The 24,979-nt window shown below is 40.9% G+C and overlaps 1 protein-coding gene across 1 annotated transcript in view; it reads right to left on the bottom strand.

Annotated features, from left to right (window-relative positions):
- The window catches only part of lamb4 (laminin, beta 4), a gene marked incomplete at its 5' end in the record, with an annotated part of 92,256 nt that extends 70,624 nt beyond the window's left edge, over positions 1-21,632 (bottom strand). The window contains 13 exons of the mRNA XM_063477421.1: positions 7,065-7,272; positions 7,578-7,657; positions 9,095-9,198; positions 9,322-9,477; positions 11,147-11,335; positions 13,894-14,014; positions 14,949-15,163; positions 16,101-16,164; positions 16,393-16,581; positions 16,718-16,791; positions 17,062-17,197; positions 17,928-18,099; positions 21,607-21,632. Of these exons, the coding sequence (XP_063333491.1) occupies positions 7,065-7,272; positions 7,578-7,657; positions 9,095-9,198; positions 9,322-9,477; positions 11,147-11,335; positions 13,894-14,014; positions 14,949-15,163; positions 16,101-16,164; positions 16,393-16,581; positions 16,718-16,791; positions 17,062-17,197; positions 17,928-18,099; positions 21,607-21,632 (1,734 nt within the window). The remainder of the gene's footprint in view (positions 1-7,064; positions 7,273-7,577; positions 7,658-9,094; positions 9,199-9,321; positions 9,478-11,146; positions 11,336-13,893; positions 14,015-14,948; positions 15,164-16,100; positions 16,165-16,392; positions 16,582-16,717; positions 16,792-17,061; positions 17,198-17,927; positions 18,100-21,606) is intronic.
- Positions 21,633-24,979: the final 3,347 nt, after the last annotated feature.

The following is a 24,979-nucleotide window of genomic DNA, read 5'->3' as shown; positions in this document are numbered from 1 at the left end:
TCGCTCTGTGTTGTTGATCAATGGTCATGAGAATTTGCATAATTATGATTAAGGAACTGACCTCACAGCCCATTGTTCCTTCAGCGGGCTGGTTTCAGTCATTATGCAAATGTACTGTTTATAAGGTTTGGGGAAACCTGCAGCCAGCTGAGACTGAAGAAGTCACTTGGATGAGTGACGAAACGTTTCTCCCACAAAACGCTATGACCAGATGAACAGATTCAACTTTTGGAGATTTACTTTCCTGGATGATTGAGAATGCATCAAGACGAAGTGAGAAGTATGGTGACCTTCGAAGGTCAAGAGGGGGAGTGTGGGAAATATATCATTTTTTATTAAGCTTGAGTAGTGGCATTTTGGTAAAACTTTTATTAAGTGAAGTAATCATAATCATTTTCTTATATATATTGCAAATGTGCTCATAAAGAGTTAGCATTCAGTCTTTTGAGGGTCATAAGCTTCATCTGGTGGGACTGTCCAGATGACCTATTGTGAAAAATGACTCAGAGTGCAGTAAAGGTCAATGCAAACACGCTCACAGACACAGACAACACATAGACTCATTTCTAGGTTAGAGGTAAGATACATATTGCTTGCAACTGCATTTTGTGCCTGCATAGCAACAGTTTTGGTACAGGACGTGCTCATGATGTTCCAGAGATAAGCGTGAAGAGAAGGAGCAACAGGAAACACCTGGAGTGAAGACGGTTGAAGACGGCTCTTTAAGTTGTCAACAAAAGAAATGTAGCAACTGTCATTAACTGTAATCTATGCATGTTATGTACCTGCTTGACGCAAGAAGGGGCGTGAACCCTGACATACAAAAACCATTTGAAGTGTGCTTTCTAGCGGAGACCTATGCTGACAATTTGATGGTGTACATCTTCCCACGCGTGTGTTCAATAAAATCATTGTTTTGACTGAACTCATCTGGACCAGTGGTTGTTTGTCTCACACCTCAATCAAAGAATTCGGGACACCTTGAAATCCTAACCTGCTCCAGAACACTCTGGACCTCAGACTGGACGAAGGTTCATCTTCCAACAGTGCAACAACTCTAAGCACACAGCCAAGATAAGAAAGGTGTGGTCTAGACAGAGCTTAGGCTTGAAATCAAATAAACATCTCTATAGAAATCTTAAAATGGCCTTGCACTGATGCTCCCCATTCAAGCTGATGGAGCGTGAGATGTTCTATTCAGTTCCACTCAATTCAATTCAGTTTTATTTATACAGCTCCAAATTACAACAACAGTCACCTCAAGGTGCTTTATATTGTAAGGTAGACCCTACAATAACACATACAGAGAAAACCCTCACAATCATATGACCCCTTGTGAGCAAGCACTTTGGTGACAGTGGGAAGGGAAAACTCCCTTTTTAACAAGAAGAAACCTCCGGAGAGAGAAGGACGACAGGATAAAGACATGCTGTGGAAGAGAGACAGAGATTAATAACAGGTATGATTCAGTACAGAAAGCATAACTAAGGGAGGACTCAGGGTGACCCAGTGTTTTGAGTTTTGTACTTTTATTTTTGGTTCATGACTGTTAGGGTTTTGGTTTCTGTTTTTGTATTTCTTGATCTCTACTTCTTCTGGGTTTGTGATTTCTAGTTCTTAGATTTAGTTCTGTTTAGTTATTCTCTTGTTTCCCAGTTAGTCATGTCTCATGTCACTCCTGTCCTTGTACTTTGTGTTCCCTCAGTTGAGTACCAAGTGTGTATTTCTGTGCCTGTCCTGGTCCCACGTCTCCTGTCTAGTCATCCCTGTCCTTATGTTCCCTCTGTACCATGTCAGTGTTATCATAGCGTTAAGCTCGTGCCTCTGAGTCCATGTCTGTGTGTACGTGGCCTAATTCCTGTTTTATTTTGATAGTCTCGCTCCTACACCAGTGGATCTAGTTTTGCCTTTCCTCGTCTCATTATGTCTGATTTGTCCCAGCTGTGTTTCTTCCTGTTTCCTAATCCTCTCATGATCCTACCTGTGTATTTTAGTCCTCAGTCTACCCCTGCTTATTGTCGCATCATTAACCTTCATGGACACTCTCTTTGTGCTGTGTTTTCACCCCTTTTGTTCCTGTAAATATCCTTGCTCTTAGTTCTGGTTCATTTCCTCGAGTTTCCTAGTTTTAGGCTCCAGTGCCCAGTTTAGTGTCTATTTCCCTGTTTGTGATTGAGTTAGTTTCTATGAAGAGTTTTCCCAGCAATAAAGCTGTGCTCTGAGTTTAAGTTTCCATTTCTGAGTCCTGCATTTGGGTCCTTCATCCTTCCTGCTCCAGAGCACTAGCCTTGACAGATAGTGTCTGTCTCATGAATCCAAACGGGAAGCTGGTTCCACAAAAGAGGGGCCTTAAAACTGAAGGCTCTGCCTCCCATTCTACTTTTAAATAGTCTAGGAAAGAACATAGGGACAAACTGCAGAAAAATAGGTGGGCCAAGCTTGTAGCATTGTACTCAACAGAACTTGAAGGTGCCATTGCTGCCAAACATGCTTAAACAAAGTATTGAGGAAAGGCTATGAATACTTATGTACATGATATATTTTTTGTTTTTTATTTTTAATAAATTTGCAATAATTTCAAGCAAACCTTTACTACTTTGTTATTATGGGGTATTGTGTGAAGAATTATGAGTTGAAAAAATTAATGCAATGAATTTCAGACTAAGGCTGTGTCATTACACAATGTAGAACAATCAAAATGCTGTGAATAGTTTGCTGAATGCACTTTAAAAAGACAATTTTACAGATAAACAAATATTAATACTGAACTATAGCTGTGTAGGTTCTCAGTCATTCAGGTCATGGTAGCCTAAGGAGCTTGGAAGGAAAGCAACTGGATTTCTTTAATTCAATTAAAATTCAGACCGCGGTCAACTAAACCGTCATTTGTGCGCTTCTACACTAGCCTTTACGGGGGCGCTTTTTCCCCCTTCATTCCCAATCGCAAACATAGACCTGCGCACACATACATTGAGACAGTGTGGTTGCATCATATTCAAAAATTCATTAAAAAAATCATTCTTGATAGTTGGTGTCCAACTTTTAACACATTCCTGCTCTGGGCCACCTTCTGTACCTCTGGGCCAAGTTTCATCTGAAACTGCTTTCTTACTACCAAGAAATTAAAGGACAAGTCTGCTCAAATTTAACAACTTTAAAGGAATGTGATAACTTCATATTAGAACTTTTATTGTCAATGTACAGTTGCTTGCACAATAAAATTTGGAAGCAAGACCGCAAAGGTGTGAAAGTAAAGAAAATAATATACAATAAAGAAGAAGAATAGACAATATAAGAACACTGTGTACACTATATACATGATGTAGACATCGTAATAAAATAAAGTAAATAATAAATAAGGGCGGAAGGGTTATGGTCATTATGGGATGGAGATTACACATCTGCCAAAATACTGCACAGGAGAAATATTGCTCAGGAGGAGCAGAATATTGTACGGAAACAAAAAGAAACATACGCACACACAAAAAATAGTAATAATAATAAATAATAATAAATAGCAAGTAGGAGCAACAGAATGATTGCAAGATACTCTGAATTTGGATTTATTTTTCAGACAACCCACGGAAGAAGCTGCTCTTTAGTCTGTTGGTTTTGTACCTAATGGATCTGAACCTTTTTCCAGAGGGCAGGATGTTGAATAGATGGTGGTTAGGATGGAGGCGGTCTTTTATGATTGCCCCGGCTCTGGAGAGACATCTAGAGCTGGCAATGGAGTCCAGGGTGGAGAATGGACAGCCGATCACCTTCTCTACAGTTCTGATTACCCTCTGGAGATTCTTCTTATCGGCTGTTGTGCAACCGGCGTACCACACGGGGATGGCGTGCACCAGCACACTGTCGATTGTGGCACGATAGAAGGAGACTAGTAGGTCAGACTGCAGCCTGTTCCATCTCAGAACCCTCAAGAAATGGAGGTGCTGCTGGGCTTTCTTCACCAGGGCTGATGTGTTAGTTGTCCAGTATAGGTCCTCGGAAATATGGGTACCGAGGAACTTAAAGGAGGACACCCTCTGCACGTAGTCACCTTTTATGGATAGGGGAGGGGGATGAGTTTTTTTCTGACCATGACCACTTCCTTGGTTTTCCTGGTGTTTAGGGTTATGTTATTGTAGTCACACCATTCTGTCAGACGTTGGATCTCATCTCTGTAGGCGGTGTCATCATCATCGGTGATGAGCCCCATCAGAGTGGCACACATCCCTGTGGTGAGCCAGTGCTGGGTGGATGATCTCTGGTTGCCAACCTTGACTGTTTGTGATCAGTCTGTGAGAAAGTTTTTGATCCATGCACATGTAGCAAGGGGGAAGTCTAAGTTTACCAGCTTGGCTATAAGAATGTCTGGCTTAGCTGAAATCAATGATGAGCATCCTTACGAAAGTCCCAGGATTCTCCAGGTGATGCAGAGCAGAGTGGAGGGCAGTGGAAATTGCATCCTCGGTTGACGTGTTTGCCTTATAGGCAAACTGGTGGGGGTCAAAGCTAGGTGTGATGCAGTCCTTTATGTGCTTTAAGACCAGCTTCTTAAAGAACTTTGCAACCACTGAAGTCAGTGCAATGAGTCTGTAATCATTGAGGCCACTGATTGTGGTGGACTCGGAACTATTGTTGCTGATTTCAGGCAATGAGGGGCAGTGGCATATGACAGGGAGAGGTTGAATAGTCTGGTCGGCCAACAGGAGCCAGCTGGTCGGCGCAGGTTTTGAGGATACTCCCAGGTATTCCATCTGGGCCAGCGGCTTGTCTCTGGTTTACTGCTCTGGTTTTCTTGGAGAGTAAATGTGTGAGGGCTGTGCTCAGAGGAGGCTGTGGGCAGAACGGTGTGCATGGTAGGGGTGTCTACAGTCCTCTCAAAGCTGACAAAGAAGTGGTTAAGTTCCTCTGCTAATGGGATGTCCATGTTATCTGTATTTGTCCCATTGCCTTTGTAGTTGGTGATGTGTTTCAGGCCCTCCCATACCTTCTTGGAGTTGTTGTCTGAGAGGTGATCTGATAGTTTATTTGAGAAGTCCAGTTTTGCTGCTCTGATGCCTTTTTTAAGGTCTGCTCCTGGTCTGCTATACATATCCTGGTCCCCAGATTTGTATGCAGAGTTGCGTGCCTTTAAGAATTCCGGAACTTTACTTGTCATCCAGGGTTCATGGCTGGGGTAGACCCGGACCCGCTTTTCCGTGGTGACAGTGTCCATGCAGTCCGTAACCCAGCACCAGTGTTGGGAAGGTTACTTTTAAAATGTATTCCATTACAGAATACCGAATACATGCCCCAAAATGTATTCTGTAACGTATTCCGTTACGTTACTCAATGAGGGTAACGTATTCTGAATACTTTGGATTACTTAATATATTATCATGCTGTTTACAACTACGTGAATGTACTATTGCTGTGATTTATTACTGTTACTGAAGGTCCGCGGCTCCGAACCGTAGTAAAGGGACATCTGGCTAATACGGTGGGTTCCGTGTCGGGCTCTTAGCCGAAAAATAGCTTTACTTTGTTGTCTGGGTCAAGTTTGCTAGCGAGAGACAGAGAGAGGCGTTGAAAGGCTGCTCCAACGGAACTTATTTTTTCCGGAGGAAAACACGAACACAGTGTACAGTTGAGTCTTAATATCTTACTTACAAATGGGCTCGTCAGGCACTCTTCTTGGCTGCAGTGGTTATTATTATATTTACATGCTTCCAGCTCCCGTTTTTGCTCCGTGACAGCTCGGACTTTTCCTTTCTCTCCCTCCCTCGCTCACAGACACATAACGTGTATGGTAGTCTATTCTCGCTGCAGCACGGACTACACTGCCCATGAGGCTACATTCTTTAGGGCCATGCCTGTAGCATTCTGCCTTTTAGCTTAGCACAACAACAACAACAAAAAAGCGCTCTCTCACCCAGGAAACACGCAGAGAGAGAGAGCGTCACCATGTAACCATGGCAACCGTAACGCTGCCGCCTGGAACAACAGAGCGTAGCTGTCAAACAAACCCAAACAGTCCTGACCCGCGACAATATGAAACAGGAAAGTACCGCCGTGTAATCCATTTATTTCAACAAAGTAACTGTATTCTAAATACCACCTTTTTAAACGGTAACTGTAACGGAATACAGTTACTCATATTTTGTATTCTAAATACGTAACGGCGGTACATGTATTCCGTTACTCCCCAACACTGCCCAGCACTGCAGATGTGTGGGTCTCTAGGTTGCCATGTTTGAAGACAATCCACTCTGTGAGGGCAAAAGAGTCCTGCAGCTGAGCCAGAGCTTCCTCAGAAAAGGTGTTAATGGTTCTGATGTTGGGCTTTGTCCTTTTCCTGAGTGGTGTGTATGCCGGGACAATGAGCAGGGAGAGGTGGTCGGACATAATCAGGTGGGGGAGGGGGACAGATGGTTCAAGGTGTTATTTCCTCTCGTGGGGCATTCCACATGTTGAACAAATTTAGGCAGCACAGTTTTTAAGCATGCTTTGTTAAAGTTCCCTGCGATGATGTGTACTCCCTCTGGATATGTCCGTTGCTGTTCGGGCAGCGTGTCGTTCAGGTAGGCAAGGGCTGTGCTAACATTAGCGTCTGGTGATATGTAGACTGGTGTTATTAGCACTGCATGCAGTTTTCTGGGATGTTGTTGATCCACTGATAATCACTGGTAACGGGGTTCTGGCTGTTATAACCGATGTTGTATAATTCCCAAAGACTGTAGCTGAACTTGGCTATGCAATAAGGGAAACAAAAGAAAAAGAAAAGAAAAAGAAGAGCACCCAAGTGGGGGTCCTGGAGCCACTGTGACTGTGCGCGCTGCCATCTTGTACTAAAATGTACAAGATATTAAAAATGTATTAAAAATCATCTGTGATAGTTGGCATAAAATTTTCAGTTGAATACTCCTTTTGGTTACCTTCTTTACATGTCTCCCAACTTTCCTCACAAAATGCTGCATCTATCAATCTATCCATCTATCTATCTAACTTAAAGGATTCCATTCACTTTTTTTCCAAGCTCCTCAAATTAATACTGTATGCATTCTGTGTCGTGTGGCACGTCATCTGTTACACACCAGAGAAGAAGAAGATGGAGCAGCAGAAGAAGAAGGCGATGGAGGAGGAGGAGTTGTAGAAGAGCTTCCTCCTAGCAGTGGGAAAGTGAGTTCAGCCTCATAGAGGAAATAATTCAGTGGAGGCAAGAAGTACCCGGGTGCAGGGTCAGAGCATCGCCGACCAATCATGTTGGGTAAACAGCGACACTGTCCATCCTCTGGAGAACACCTGACGGGACAGGAAATCCCCAAAAAAGACAGGAAGTGACACACAGGAGGCTCTATGGTGTCAGTTATTAAGAGTCTAATTACTGCATTTATGATGAATTTCTAGCTCACTGCAGCGTGCCATACATGTGAGGTAATAAACAGTTTTTTCTGATTATTTATTGGTATTCAGTTGGTTTCTGGCTCTTCCTGTTAATTTTTCTTCTTTCTCAAACTAATCTGTGATTCAGATCAAACTGACTGTTGATCTTTATTCAATACTTTTTATTATGTCACACACAAAATAAAGACAGAAAGAAAACATACGTGTGTCCTTGAGCGCCGCCAATATCACAGTTACAAGGTGAGCATCTGAACACAGAGTTTCCCAAACCCCAGAAACCTGGCTGAACACAAACACATTAAAAGACATTAAAATCAGACTTTTTTTCACTCAGAGTGGCTAAAATGTTCCTGATATTTGCTTTAGAATCACTGTGTTCAGGCGATCAGTTCAAACTAAGGACAAAATATATTTTACTTAAACACTGTTTTATACTTTAAAACTAATTCATCTTCATCTCGATCATATTCATCTTTAAAAACCTGAAATGATCAGATTTCTATTCCCGGTTAGCTTTAATGAATCTGCTTTGAAATATTTTATTTTGAAAATCCAGACACTGCTTGCAGAGTTTGTGTGAGTTTTTATGTGCCTTCAAATCATACAGTTTTTGTTCTTCTTCTTATTGCTGCTTCAGGAATGGCCACAGCATTATATTTTAAATAGTTTTAATGTGATTCAGATATTTTGATTTTCCAATGTTATCACTACCTACATCCGTGTTACCACATCCCGGATGGAAAATACTGATGTATAACTGATGTTATTAGTACTTCAGTATCTGCTTAGATGCTTAGAAATCTGATATTTTATTACTTGTGTTGTGGAACTGATGAGGAAATTAAATACTGGGTTGAATATTGTATTTTCAAAATTTTGTGCAGTCTTTAACTGCCAGCGCTCTCATGCCTGTTGATGCTGTGTGTCACAGTTCTCTTTTTGATGACTAGGGGCAGTTTCAACAGCAATCACTCTATTTTCTATGACTGCGATTTCCAAGTTCAAGAGAGCTGTGGCCCCAGAAAATCCCGTGGGGTCCACCAACTCTAGAAATGTTTTCAGTGGGAGAAACACAGCTGAGACTTCTTCAGTCTCAGCTGAGTGCAGCTTTCCAGCCTTATGAACAGTTCATCTGCACAATGACTGACACTAAAACCACTGAATGAACAATGGACTGTGAGCTCAGTTTTGTAAATGGCCTCCTTGACTCCGCCCTCAAACCAGCGTTCCTCCCTATCCAGGATGTGTACATCCTCATCATTGAAAGAGTGTCCACTGGCCTGTAGGTGTAAATAGACTGCAGAGTCCTGGCCTGGCCAGGTAGCTCCTCTGTGTTGTGGCACCTGCTTAGCCAGAGGTTGTTTGGTTGTATAAATCAGCACTTAACAGTGTACAGGGGTAGGCAATGCCAGGCCTCAAGTGCCGGTGTCCTGCAGGTTTTAGATCTCACCCTGGGTCAACACACCTGAATCAAATGATTAGTACATTACCAGGCCTCTGGAGAACTTGAAGACATGTTGTAGAGGTCATTTAGCAATTTGAATCAGCTGTGCACACTGGCACTTGAGGCCTGGCGTTGCCTACCTGTGGTGTACATCATATTCCTTAGGTTGGGATTATTATTTTGTTTGAATTGTTTCCCAGCTCTATTGTCAATTACATTTAATGAGGATGAAAGGAAGCTAAAGTGTAAATTACTTATTTTACAGATGTGGCCTACCAGACACTGATCACACAGCGGTCCACTCGCCATTTGGTCACATTCACAAGTTCCTGTTAGCTGATCACATGACCCGACACTCCCAAGAGGATGACACCTGCATGCTGAAACACACACACACACAGTCAGCCTGAAAGTTTCTGTCACACTCATATATCATCATATACCCACAAGCAGGAGCACCTTTGTTGAAAATGACAACAGGACAAATAAAGTTATTTGGTCACCCTGACAACCCGCGGGGTCATCCTGCCTCAGGCTGAAGAAGCCATGTTTGCAGCGATCACAGCGTTGACCCTCCACGTTTTCTTTGCATACACACTGACCGCTCAGAGGGTCACACTGACCGCCGTCGCGTGAACCAACTGGATTGCAGTTACATGCTGAAACACATCACCATTGCATGGTATGACATCATCATCCTTAAACAAAGCTGTTACGTCATTTAATTCAATGCAATTTTATTTCTATAGCACCAAATCACAACAACATTATAAAGAAAAAACCATACAATAATCATCATCTTGTCATGAGACAGCTTCCCTGAGAAACAAGGGGCTGGATCAGAGCTCAGAGGTTTCAGGGGGTGGGGTTAAGCACAGGTGGACTGTGTGAGTACAAGAAAACAAATTATTAGAATATAATGTGTTAAATTTGCTTAGATGAGAGGGTCCAGCAGTAGATCAGAGGAATAGGAAAGGATTTGTCTGTGTGTTTTAGTTTGGCTTAGCTGTAGGCCTGAGAGTGTGTGTAATTGTGTAGAGGGAAAGGAATTTATTGACACTGGGGGTCAGCCTGTCATAAAAGGAGACAGGAAGCTACAGCAGGGGATGTTGATGCTGATGCTTTTACCTGAATTTAATAAACGCTTATAATTGTTATAAACTTAGAAGTAGGTTTGCAGGAGACTCTCCACCTGATCTGTAAATGTAAGACAACAAGAGGCCCATGGCCCAGTGGATGCAGAGTGGGGGTCTCAGTGTTTGTAATATGTTAACTGTGTTTTGTATGTTGTCTAAAGGAATTTGGTGTAGCTTGGTTGAGGAGATTACTTTTATGACCGGCAGGAAGTCGCAGACACAGAGACACACACACAGTGCTTTGACTGTTACGACGCACCCACACCTACGCGCACACAGTCATTCACGTGCACTCACATAGACACACGGGTACGCGCACACACAGGCACTCACGTGCTTGCACATACACACACAAACACAGAGTTTGCAACACACCATGGGGGTTTTATGATGGGATCACATCTATAAAGCTGGCTGTAACAAACAAAGGAGTGGAAGATCTGCAGAGGGACACCGGCCTTGCACATCTCCCCTTCTAGAAGATGCATGCGTAACTGAAGATGAATAAAGATGAATAAAGGTTTTTTGTGAAAATGACTACTGACTCCGGTGCTGTCTCCGGATGCCCGAGGAATCTACGAACCGGGGGAAACTGTTTCGTAACAACTGTGTTAAGTAATCACTCTCTTCCTGAGGCTACAGTCATATCATGCGGTGAGGAGCCCACTTGATGAGAAAACAGTTTATGGACTAAGTGAAATTCATGGTTCATGCACAACTCTGTCAGCCACAAACTCGCTGAGATTTAATTACCAGAACTACTGTTGAACTACTTCAATTTAGTAAACAAACGAGTCATTTGTTTATTTCATGAATAACCAGCATTCAACAACAACAGTAAAAAAAATAGCAGTTAAAAATAGAGGCAGAGCGTATTTTCACAACATAAATTATCCAGTGTAGCACAGAATTTATTCCTGTTTCTGTACCATGAACATGATTTACTGTCAGCTTTCACTGAGTTAATGGAGACTGTGCCATGTTGGTAAAAGACATAAATCACTCTGGGTTTGACATTCGGACATTACTGTTAACATAGTAATATCCCATTAATAGCTGGATTCTGACAAACATCCAGCCGCACCACTTCAGGGATGAAAAAAACAATAGAAATAGAAAAAGGTGAGACTCATTTCTACAGAAACAGTGACAGCATGAATATTCAAAAAGTAAAATAATAATAAAAGCTTACGTATGCAGGCGTGTGGGTCATCCTTCGCTCTCTGCGGATCCTGATACAAAAACGATCGACACTGTTCACACTGAGGCCCCATCCTGTTGTTGCCGCAGTCATCACACACACCGCCGCTCACACCTCCAGTCTCTTTGTAACGAGCTACGTCAAAGTGACACGAGTCCGAGTGACCGTGGCAATTACATGCTAAGAGAGATGAAAAAAAGCATTTTAAACTATAAAAGTTCATGTCAAGAAAACAAGATACAGGGGTGTTTAAGATTATCAAACAAATTTAAATATTAAACAAAGATAACAAAAGTGAACACAAAATGCAGTTTCTAAATGAAGTGGTTTATTATTACGGGGGGAAACAATTCCAAATCTTCATGGCCCTGTGTGATAAAGTGATTGGCCCCTGAACCTAATAACTGGTTGAACCACCCTTAGCAGCAACAACTGCAATCAAGCAATTGTATTAACTGGCAATGACACTTTTACAGTTGTGGAGGAACTTTGGCCCACTCATCTTTGCAGAATTGTTGTAATTCAGCCACACTGGAGGGTTTTTGAGCACAAACTGCCTTTTTAAGGTCATGCCACAGCATCTCAATTGGATTCAGGTCAGGACTTTAACTAGGCCACTCAAAAGTGTGTTTTTTTAAGCCATTCAGAGGTGAACTTGCTGCTGTGTTTTGATTATTGTCCTGCTGCAGAACCCAGATGCGCTTCAGCTTGAAGTCATGAACAGATGGCCAGCTATTCTCCTTCAGGATGTCTTGGTAGATGGCAGAATTCATGGTTCCATTTACCACAGCAAGTCTTCCAGGTGCTGAGAAGGCAAAACGGCCCCAAACCATCACACTACCACCACCACCATATTTTATTAAAGCTATAATGTTGCTTTTCCAAAAGGCTGTTAGTTTTATGCCAGATGTAATGGGGCACACACCATTCAAAAAGTTTAACTTTTGTCTTGTCAGTCCCCAGAGTATTTTCCCAAAATTCTTGGGGATCATCAAGATGTTTTCTGTCCAAACTGAGACAAGCCTTTATTGTTCCTTTTGCCCAGCCACCTCTTTGCTGTAAGAACAGGAAGTGCTGTTTAACATTCACACTTTAAACTTGTGGACAATAATGGTCATAAGTTTATAGTTTTAAAGTCCAAAAATTCTGTAGGAAATTGAGATTGGAGTGTAAAATTTTACTGAAGGTTATTCCTCTTATTCCTATTTTAAATGTGTATTAATTTATGTTGATAAATAATGCCAAAGGCCCAGCTGGTGTATTTCACAGGGAGAGAAAAGGCAGAGAGCTAAGTTCACTCAGAGATGGAGACAGATAAGAAAGAAGGACAGTGGAGGAAGGAGAGAGCTTAAAGTTAAAGGAAGGATGTTCATTTAAAGCTCACATCTGTACATGTCACATGATGTTTGTTCATAAAGCTGCTGCTAAACAAACTGAGGCAGACTAACTGTGTTATTTAAAGGCTGCAGGTTAGTACAGGAGATAAACAGGTGAGTTTGCTGCACTGTGATGGTTTAAAGTAAAGAACAGTGTGACTGCTGCACAGTGGCTGTGGGTTCATGGTCACAGTTAGCTTCCATCAAGTGTAGCAGAGACTCACTGACTGAATTCATACCAACTCTATAGTGTCTAATACAAAGACAGCATAAACAGCGTACTGTCAGGGTAGAGGATGGACTCAGCCAGGACAGCTCAGGAAACATCTGCTCACATCTGGGTGAATTCAGCTGTGTAAGAAAATCGACTGAAGCTCTCAGTAGGAATGGTTGTGATTATTTTCCCCACACTGAGACATTACAGCTGATTTTAGGTTCCCCACCTGCTGAATCCACTCTGACCTCTTCCCTGCTTATTTCCTGTTTAAAGTCCCCCTCTACAATGGAGGCAACAGGAAACAGAGCTATTTTTATTTTACTTCTTTTTCTCTGCTCATGCTCTACTTTTCTGAGCTGAACACATTTATTAGAATTAGAATGATTAGAACAAAGATTTAGACTGAAATAATGTTGTATTCTGATTTACTAATATTATTTTATTATAATATTAATAAAAAAAGGTGGTATAAAGTCTAAATCAAGATTAAATTGTGTAAGGTTGTTCTATGACCACACACAGAACCATTTATTGTTACTGAAAAGTGTTGATATTCAAATTTAAAATGGGACGAAAAAACAAACAAACATCAAATGCATTACCTGAACTTCTAGTTTTGTGTCTTTCATCTATTTTAATTTAACCTTTGTCTGGATCTAAAATAGGTCAGAACAAAATAAATAATTCAGTCATTAAAGTGGACATATACTTTTGACTTTTAACCAGAAAGCAACATTTTATTTCACATCAAAGGAATGTGTTTGAGAATGGTTGAAAATCCCAAATAATCATATGCTATACACAAATGTAAGCAATTCTACTTACTACCTACCCTAGTTGTAATTTGATATAATGTGAGGTAGTCTGATATCTAAAATGAATCTGTAATACAGACGTAGCTTCTACAGAAGGAAGATGACCTTTTGCTGCCTCAGCAAATGTTCTTTGAAAGGGAAAATTGTTGATTTCTTAATTGTTTTATACATTACAAATATGCAAACATTTCCGAAATCAGTTTGACAACTGAATCAAAATGACATTTGTCCATTAGCCTAAAACCTAAAAATATTTTTGATGATGTTTCCAACAATCTTTTTTTAATAAAAAACATTAAAAAGTGATATATTTATGTCAATTTGATTTACCTCGGCAGATGTCTGCTGCACCCTCTCCTCCGGGCCTCCAGGGGGAGTCGTGGTGAAAGTCCTGACATCTCTCACAGTTTTCTCCAGCTGTATTGTGCTGACAAACACATTGTCCGTGAACCTGAATTCAGGAAATATCTTTACCTGCTGAGCTCACCTGCAGTTTCAGGTGTATACAGTGTGATGTTGAGGGAAAAACGATGCACACACACATCTGATTAAAAATGTGCAGAGGTTATATTAGGACTCCATCTGTGTCCCCCTACTGGCCAGAACATCAGTTTTACCCAAAGACCACTGATTTGTGGATAACAGAAATCCGAGGTCACACATAGAAATTACCTGATCACTTTTTCTAATTCCTAAGCCACAGCCGCCCAAATACATATGATCTTTTCCCTTAATTTTTGCCTTCATCTTTAATGTCTTTTTACTGACTTTAAAGTTCTTGATTAACCTTTCAAAGCTGTTTGTTAAAAAAAAAACCCAGCATGTTAAGATAAATTAAATCACAATACCATACAATACAATTTTAGTTACATAGCACAGGGGCGATCGTGGCTCAAGAGTTGGGAGTTCGCCTTGTAATCGGAAGGTTGCCGGTTCGAGCCCCGGCTTGGACAGTCTCGGTCGTTGTGTCCTTGGGCAAGACACTTCACCCGTTGCCTACTGGTGGTGGTCAGAGGGCCCGGTGGCGCCAGTGTCCGGCAGCCTCGCCTCTGTCAGTGCACCCCAGGGTGGCTGTGGCTACAGTGTAGCTTGCCATCACCAGTGTGTGAATGTGTGTGTGAATGGGTGGATGACTGGTTGTGTAAAGCGCTTTGGGGTCCTTAGGGACTAGTAAAGCGCTATACAAATACAGGCCATTGACCATTTAAAACCAAAGGTAGACCAAGGTGCTCCACAATAATGCAATAAGTCATTGTTATAAAACATTAACAAAGTGCAAAAACAATCACTAGTACTAATCCTAAGATATGGGAAGCACTATTCACGTTAAATAATCAAGTTAATCACAGAAGGACGAATAATTTCAGACCGGCTCTGCTCCATACCATGCCAGGCTGGGTGAAAACGTCCCAGCGAACGCCAGCCATGGGCACACACTGGCTGGCATGTCCATTACAGAAACAGCTTCCTTGAACCACCATGTTGTAAACAGAATAGTAATATTTGTCTTGAGGGTTCCTGCGTCTTCGACTCAGCAGTGTGTCACCAAGTGTGAAAAGACGAGTGAAGTTCACCCGAATGTTTGTCACGGTGGTCAGATCTGAGGATGATGATCAGAACAATATTCAGTTTTACACGTTTCCTCTGTTTTCATTCAAATGTTCCATCTGATAGACGCATTAAAAGTGTTAGGGCTGCTGTGCGCCATTTGTTAGGGTCTGTCTTCAGTCTGTCGCTGGGAAGTTTTTCACAATGATGAATATGCAGAGAACATAACTAGAGAATTTCAGGAGGGGGACTACGCCTCTAGACTACGCTCTTCCAGTTCTTATCTATATATAACCCCCCCCCCCTCCCCACACACACACACACTGTTCTACAAGCTCTTTTTTCTCGTTTTTGTGCATCACCCTCCCTCTCCTTTTTCAAGTCTTTCACTTCTTCACTTCTCATTAGTACATGAGAGATCTGCCAGGCCTGGGAGCTGCCTCAGAGGCCTTCCCCAAACTGCAACTCAATTCATGTTTAAGCCATTCACTAGTATCTACTAAAAAAAGCTGTTAAACCTCAAATGACGACGTGGGCCCAGCTAGTGAATGATACATTTACTGGAGGCTCATTAGACATCAACCTCCTGTTAAAGAGCGTAAACCCCTGAGGCAAAAAAAATGGGTGAAAGACTAAAACCCGCAGTTCCTCTAATGTTCACAGTGCATTGGTCCCCTTAGACTCCCATGTTAAAACTTTACAAAAGAAATAAAAGGAATAAGCCTGACACAAAAACTTGTTAAAAAACAAACAAACACAGGATGTCTTGTAACTCACCTGTTTAGATTGTATTAAGGCATAAAGTTTGCATTATTGGGCGGTCTTTAACTAACGGGTGATTGGCGACACAGGCCACTTAGTTTGACTTGTCAGTTCATCAGTTCATTCAATTATACTGTTACCTGCAGGTTAATACTGGCTAAAACTATATGTTGACCTGAAGCGTGTATACATATAAACAAAGTGACAGCAATTTAGGAAAACCTCACCTTGGATGTTTGGTGCGTGAGGGTTTTCTGTTTCAAAGACAGGATCAAGAGCTTTCAGCACCACCTAGAGGACAGATATAACAAATACAAACATAATTACACAGAACCAGTAGAAAAAAACATAATTAATGCTTTGCTGTAATATTTCTTCATCATTTCATCATTCCTGTAAATTAATTGAAATTTTGTCTCACTGTATGAATTCTTATGACAAAGTCCAGAATGACTGAAGCTCAGGGGAGCTATAGAAAAAAAAGCTCAGGTTCACACTGGCTGTAGTTGAAATTGTTACCTCTCCATCTGAGGATGGTTCTGATCCAGAGTATCTGCTATCACAGACAACATCATCGATGCTCCTGGCTGGCGCAGTCGACACTGAAGGGAAATGAAGAGAACAGTCTTCTGCAAAGTAACGGACAACTTTCCAACTTTGTCCAAAATCCTTTGAGCGCTCCACCAACATGGCTGCTGGCCGAAAACTCTGCACAGAGTAGATTAGCATTATCTTAATGTTTGATTAGGCAAATGTAATGTCTTTTCTGTGCATACAACTTTTTGACTAGCATTCAGTTAATTCCCTGAAAACATTAAACTCAGTACATGTTTTAGAGGTATACCTTGAAGGTGAGGACCAGGTGACTGAACTGGAACATAGTTTCCAGATTTAACTGGATGCTGACATGATGAACTCCTGCACAGAAGGCAAACACAGAGCAGAGCTACAGTGTTACAGATTGTTTGTGATAGCAAATTTTAACTGTAACGTTCCACAAACAGTAAGTCGTGTTTCTTTGTCACACACAGAGCAGTAGGGGAAGAGTTGCAAAGCTGAGCGCTCTCTTACCCAAACACATTCTACCACTTAAAGAAAATGTTTGTTGTAACTAATATATTGATTCCACACAGTTTTCCTCCTCTGTCTAAATGGACAATTTGTTTTTGCATAAATACTCAAACTTACCATTCTCCGACTGCCACCACTTCAGCTTTCTCTCGAGGTCAAAGTTTGTGATGACATTCTCAATACGGTGGCTGTTTGGGCTGTTGTAGCGATGATATGGTAGCCGAGAGTCACATATGAAACATTTCTGCTCCTCCTATAAATAAACATAAACCAACCTGACCAATGATTACCTCTGGGTTTATAATACTACGAGTAAACTACATGAAATATCATTACAACTAATTAATTTAATTTATTAAGTGTTTCAATCACCATAAAGGAGGTAATGCTTATTTCTTCATTATACCAACGCCTACAAATCACGGTACAGGCTATTAGCCTAGGCAAAGATAGCATCTTTGAAAAAAATCGAAACTTTCTATGATATAACAAATTAATTTTGTTATTGATCAATGCAGCAGACTGAGTCATGCTTTAAGCTGTGTCTGAAGAGGCTGAAGATATCATTTAAAACGGGTTCATTGCCAAGTTTTCTGTTATTTTTACTCGTTCATCCTTTGAGTTAGGAGCCTTTCATGCTTGGGTGATTCACCGGTCAGAAGAACTTTGAATGCTGGAGAAATAATGCAAAGATTCACGATACATCAGAAGGGGAAGAAAATAAAGAGAAAAGCATAAATGACGGAGAGAGGTGTAAATGATCCTCGGGGTGAAGAGAACAGCATCAGATAATAAAGACAGATCTAAACATGCTTCAGTATGAAGACCAGCTAGAAACATCAATCAAAGAGAAAATGAGTTCAGCTGCAGTTTATTCACACACAGGCAGACATTCCTTGCTTCATGTAACACACACACACACACACACACACACACACACACACACACACACAAACTTTGTTTGTATGAATTTTCTATTTGACCTCCAGATAGCCGATGATGCAGTAACTCTGTGGTCCATCCAGACCACAAGTGGATGAAACTGAGAGCTGAGCAGCACGACCCACCAACAGGTCACCCAGTTGGGGGTTACAGGAGCTGATGGGGCATGGGTCCTGGAAGTCCTTGTAGTCCTGAAGGCAAACTGCTGGAAGGAAAGCTGCAGAGAGACATACTGACTGAAGAGATTTGAGGTACTGGAGATTTCTTCCAGACTGGGAAAGTAGGTCTTTTAACAGACAAAATAAAATAGTTGCCTGCAGTTTAAATATTTCAGCATATCGTTAAATCAATCCTTTTTTTCCAAAGCATCACAGTGAAGTGGTTTTTTTTTAAATTATAGATTTCTATAAGGAGAAAGGCGTTCACATTTTTGCTTTTACAAGAGTGATGATGAGAACTAAAAAAGAAGTTTAAATTTAATAGACTGGGAAGAAAAACAAGTGACAACAAGAGGAAAACCTTCAACAGTGATTGCATGTCTGCAAATCTTCAGCTAAAATACCTTGAACAGCACACCTGATCAACCTGACAACTGCTTCCTGCCCTGGTCATAACATCTTGGACTTTTCCTCAGAGAGGAGATGCACCTGCAGGTGTTGGACATCACATCTCACAACATGAGCACTTCAATGTCTCTTTCTTTACAGGAAGTTTTATTCATTGACAGATTAAATATTGAATTCTAATGTTTTGTCATCCAGGTCATGGTAGTCTAAAGAGCCTGAAAAGAAAGTGACTGGTCATGGTCCGGGTGAGTGCTGGGTTTTTTCCACAATCCCGGTGTTTCCACCTCTGGCCAGAGCCGCTGCATCACTGCTGACAGGCTGCACCTAAGCCGGCAGCCCAGATTGTCTGCCAGCCCTCGTTAATCACGGCCGTCACAGTTACAGTGTCTTGTCATAGTTATTCTTGAATTTGACTTTCTGCTCACAGAAAATCTCCAGATGTTACTGAGACTCACAGCCATAACCTGCTTTGGTTCAATCGTTTCAACTCGCATTTTCTCCACCTATGCTCACCTGCCTGCCTCCCTGCCCAGCACTCTGACTTTAACAGATTCACTCATCGGATTACCTTTACACCTCACCCTGACCACCTACCCCTCTATGCTTCGCCTCCGCCTGTGAAAAGTAAGACTTTGCAATTCGCACCTTACACCTTGGATCACGATCTGAAACCCGTTCTAACACCTGTTTCCTTCATTTCAGTGAGTGAGAATACCACCGCAGCCTTTCCCTCTTTCCCACACTGCAGGGGTCCTGCACTGCAAGTGTCGGTTCCCCAGCCCTCGTCCATGTCAGCCCCAAGGCTCCCTCATGGACCCCCTCACAGTTCATGTAGTGATTTTCTAGCCTCTCGCTGAACTCACCGATGAAAAAGTGAAAGATCATGTTGTGCTGAGGTTTGCTGGTCGGGTAGATTCCACAGATCTCTAGCAAATTCTTATTCTGTTTGAGCACAAAAACATGTAAACATCTTCATTACATTTAGTTCTTATTCACTCATTGTCTGATTGCCAACCAAAGGTCAGTTTAATCTGAATAAATAATAAAATATATATTTATCAAAAAACAAACACATTTAAGGGAAACAAACAAAAATTACACTGATATTTTTTTCATGTTCTTATTAGTAAACAGTTCAATTCTGTTTTATTGATAGGGCAATTCACAACAACAGTCAATTCTGAATTTGAATCTTAGCCAGCCTCTTGGCATTTCATTCACTGTTGGCTGCTCTGTTAATTGGAGTCTCTATCTTCACATTATGGAGTCACCTGGCAAAGTTGAAACAGATGTTGTATTTTAATTGTGTTATGACACAAACTATTCTAGTAAGCACGAAATTAATGATGACATATATGTCATCATAAATGTCACCATATATGCCAAAATAAAGATAAAGAAAAAATGATTTGTAAATAAGATAGGAATCTAATGTACTATAACTAGAAAATGGTTATGAAATATCTGCTAACCTTCAATTAAATGCTAGTTCATTTTTTGTAAAACTGAAAGAAAGAAAGTAAGTGGGGTACTGGTTGAATATAATATGTGCATGCTGCCTCCTCCCATTTTAAAAAAAGAGCCTGGCAGAGTAGTATGTTTTCACAGAGCAATCAAATGCAACCCCCTGAAGGGACCGATGAACTTTCACAGGAATGAAAGGAAAATGATGCTTTGCTGAACATTTCAACACCTTCAGTACGTTTAAGCCAGTTTTATTGCGCAAGTTCTTTTTAGAGACGCAAATGATCATTTTGTTTCTAAGTTAGCTTTATTGACCCCTGCAGGGAAAGTGCTAGAGCAACACAGAAGCGGATAGGTATGTTGGATCAGTATGATCACCAACATAGTAAATAAAAACAGATTTCCAACTTGCCTTTAGAAACAGTTGGAGCACTGTGTAAAGGTTAAAAAGGTGGGTAAAAAATAAATAACAAAAACAATTTTCCCAGAAAAAGGCATAATCCAGATGGCAGCTTGTGTTTCTCATCATTCAAACTCCTCCGATTAAGTCAGTGTTTTACATGTAAATCATACATGTAAAACGCTGACTTAATCGTGTTAGTGATGTGAAAAAACACAGCTTTCTCTGGACTCCTCATAACAGTGCCTAATACAAAAAATAAAAATGCTGTAAATATTCATGCTCACAAATTCTGGACAAATTAAAATAGGATTTGAAAATTATATTTCAAAATGTGTGTGTGTGTGTGTGTGTGTGTGTGTGTGTGTGTGTGTGTGTAATGGAACACAGTACTGAATATTCATCGTGCTCCTGGGAATATTGTTACATTTATAGGTTTGAACTTAAAGTGAAGACAATGGAGCAAAGTGCAACAATTAGGTAAAACGTTCGTCTAATAAATATCTTGGTGTGATCTGTCACACATCCTTATAGCCACAAAAGGTTCTAATGGTCTGACAGGACCTTGAGTTTTCTCTTGAAGATATTTACAAAGTACAATTGTCGAATGACAAAATCTGTCAAAAACTTGGTGGTAACATTGATATGTACACTGAAAATACCCACCAACCTTTAATTTCTACATTAGAATAGTGAAACGATAAACAGGACAAATTCATAGGGTTCACAACTTAACACACCAACGTATATCTACAACCATGAATACATTTCAGTGCAGAGCACTTAACGCTTCACAAAAAAATGTTTGCAGTTTAACAGTACTATGAATTGTGCATTATTCCAGTTAAAATGAACAAATCAGCTGCTGATATGAGGCACAAAGCTGCCTGACTTTTCTAATAGCAGGTCCAAATGTGACTTAAAAGATAGCTGATAGACTTAATGAGAGTAAATATGAGACATACCTACTTCTGCCTCCATCGCAAAAGAAAGAACACATCTGGGCAGGTAACAGCACACCTGAGACATATGCAGCCTCAGGCTGTACTTATCAGTGTGAGAGATACAAAAAAAAGGCAAAGAGAGAAAGAATCAGTGTGTGTAAGAGAGAACATTGCACAGGCGTGACTCCCATAGGAGAGGGATTGGGAGGATTTTTTGTGTTCATGTTTGCCACGTTGTACCAGAGCAAATACAGCACGTAAAATAAAATCAATTCAAATTTTATTTGTCACTTACACAATCATACACAGCAAGACATGCAGTGAAATGCTTATTGCTGTATAATTCCAGACCATTATAAATACAAGAATAACCTAACATTAAAAGTATAAAATTAAAATTTAGAATCAAAATTAACCCTTGTGTTGTCCTTGGGTCATTTTTGTCCTCTAAAGAAGTCTTTTGCTATCAAAAGTGTGTCTTTTATTCATCAAATGGTCTGAAAATAACAGAAGTTATTCATTACTATGCTATGCATGATTGGAATAAGTTTTAAGTAATTTGATTTATTTATGGAGTTTTTATTGGATTTTATAACACCTGTGGTCCTCGTGGACAAAAATGACCCCAAAGTACAAAGTGTTGCAAAAGGCCATATTTTCACACCATACTGCTTTCAAACATCTTTGATCTTGGATCACTGATGTGTGGGGTCAAGCACTGGTCATAACAACCACAACAACAACAACAACAGGCAGCACAATGAGGAGGCAGGTGCTCTATATTCAATTAAATTTTATTTATACTGCGCCAAATCACAACAACAGTCGCATCAAGGTGCTTCGTATTGTAAGGTAGACCCTACAATAATACATACACAGAAAGTATGCTCACAAGCCTCCATTGCACTAGAGATTTGTGAGCATACTTTTTTTTTTACCATGTTGTGCAAAGCAATGACCAGTAGAACAAAGCACATATTGTCCTCTAGTATAATGAGGAGGGAGAATCAACGATCAGGAGGATCCAGGGTTACAAGATAAAGAAAATATTATCAATATTTAGAGCACATGCTACCCTTTCTCTGAAAAAGCACATCACCCACCCGCAGAAGTGGAAGAAGGCTATGAAGTGAAGGAAAGTGATGAAGAGTCTGAACTATGTTCAAGTAGGTTCTCAGGCATCCAGGACATGGTAGTCTGAGGAGCTTGGAAAGAAAGTGACTGGGCTTCTTGAAGTTTCTTGAGTTTTCAGAATGTGAAACTGAAATAGAAGACCAAATCAAAACAAATCAATTTATTTATATAGGACTTTTCACAGGATAAAAACCACAAAGTGCTTCACAGTAATATAAAACAGAAATACATAAAATACATTAATAATCAAACATACAGCACAAATCTAATTAAAAGCCAATCTAAATAAATGAGTCTTAAGCTACTTTTTAAAAGAATAAATACAATCAAGACAACGTAAAGATGGAGGGAGAGCATTCCACAACCTGGGGGCCACCGCTCTAAAAGATCTATCACCTCTAGTCTTAAAACGAGTTCGTGGGACTACCAACAGCCTTTGATTAGAAGATCTCAGGCTGCGAGAGGAAGTGTGGGATTCTAAAAGATCGGAAATGTAGGCAGGGGCATCACAGTTCAAAGCTTTAAAAGTCAGTACCAAGATTTTAAAATGAATTCTAAAATGTACTGGAAGATGTGTCAGAGGACTACACATCTTCCATTTCAATTATGATGAAGACAAAAATCGAGCAGGAAAGAGGAGTCAGCTGAGACAGGAATATTTGCAGTAATGTGAGGAAACATTGATCTGGTCTTCTATCCTTCCCAGTGACAGACGATGCATGACTCTCTTATGTGCCACAGAGAAAGACAATCTACCACAGTCCAAGCACATATGCCAGGTCCCATACTCCTTCAGTTGCTTTTCTACTCGAGTACTGAAAGCATTATACACATTGTATTCTGCTTTTTAACGTTCACATGCCGATGGATGCATCAGAGACCAAGTTGGGGTTCAGTAACTTGCCCAAGGACACCTTGGTAAGAACTCCAGACTAGAGCACACAGAGATTGAACCAACAACCATCCAGTTAGCAGATGACCTGCTCTACAGCCAACTCAATGACGAACAAGGAGGGACAACGAGAGAGGAAGAAAAATGGATCGAATGCAGCTGTAGGCATATGTGGGTGTGTTGATTCTTACTGCCGTGCATCCAGTAGAGTCACTACGGCCAGTTTATGACATCTTGAGTCTGGTAGAGAAGTTTTAAAGGTCACACAAGATTAATCACAGAATCGCAAAAAGGATATAAGTTCTTGATAAAGACACAATAGATGATCATCGTTCATGACACAAATGTGCTCCCATTTGAGGTGTATGGAACAAGTGGGTGTTTCTCCTGCTGTGATGTAAGATCCTGGTACTGATGTGACTGTGTATGAGCACCACGTCCCCTTCAGAGGACTCTGTCCCCTCCAACAGAACATCCCAAGTAAACCGGGGAACTATGAGATAAAAACATGGGCAGTATGTGATGCCAGGTCCAGCTGTACATGGAACATGCTAGTGTACGATGGCAAACCGTCTGTCCTGCAGTCAGGGCACGCGAGTTGTCCCTAACATTGCAGAAGGTTTCCAAAAGAAAACAATCACCTGTAACAACTCGTTTACTGTATATGACCCTTGGCCTGCAACTGCAGAAAAGAAAGCTGTCCATGATGGGACCAGTACAGAGGAATAAACCTGAGCTTCCTCCTGCACTTGTGTCAAATATAGACACGCCTTTGTTCTCATGAAAGTTTGCCTTCACTCAGACCCATGCCCTGGTGTTCCTACCATGCCAAAATATAGAAACATGTCAGGTAATGAGTTGGAATAAAGATGAATAAAACCTTGAAACACGGAGATGGATGATATTTTATACTTATTGCTTTATAAACAGTCAAACCAGACGGGGTCATTTTTGAGCCCAAAGGACAACAGATGTGATTATTCGCTGCCAGTAAAAAACTTGAAGTACACGGTGGGCCATTTATATGGATACACCGTAATAAAATGGGAATGGTTGGTGATATTAAAATCCTGTTTGTGGCACATTAGTATATGTGAGGGGGCAAACTCCTCAAGATGGGTGGTGACCATGGTGGCCATTTAGAAGTCGGCCATCTTGGATACAACTTTTGTTTTTTCAATAGGAAGAGGGCCATGTGACATATCAAACTTATTGGTAATGTCACAAGAAAAACAATGGTGTGCTTGTGTTACACACTGAAGGAAAACAAGGTTCATCCAGGTGCACATGAAGGTTTATTGCGCTGAAACACAGCAAAACAGTTCAGTGTTACTGGCGGCTTCCATTGTAATAACTGGGGGGGGGGGACACGAACACAAAAGGAACACATCTGAGACTTGTTCTTAATGCTCAAATTACTCAGGGTGCCACACTTGGTTTCAACTCAGGCTCACCCGAGCCCAGACTTCTCGTTAAGAAAAGGGTGTCAATTGCATTCAGGGACCAATTGATCAAATCCATAATTCTCTTTTAGGTTTTAGAGAACAGACTGTGAGAGAGTGTTCCAGGGAAAAGTAATACAAAAAACACGAGACTAGACAAGGACACAAGAGGCTAAGCAGGTAAGATAAGGCAGAGGAGGAGAGAAGTGCGACCGCCTCCGCCTCCGCCGCCACCTTTTCAAGATGGCGGC

This window comes from Pelmatolapia mariae, linkage group LG7 (genome assembly GCF_036321145.2).
Source record: "Pelmatolapia mariae isolate MD_Pm_ZW linkage group LG7, Pm_UMD_F_2, whole genome shotgun sequence".
NCBI classification, from domain to species: domain Eukaryota; kingdom Metazoa; phylum Chordata; class Actinopteri; order Cichliformes; family Cichlidae; genus Pelmatolapia; species Pelmatolapia mariae.
Note: the sequence above shows the minus strand (reverse complement) of the source record. Positions and strands in the feature narration are given on the sequence as shown.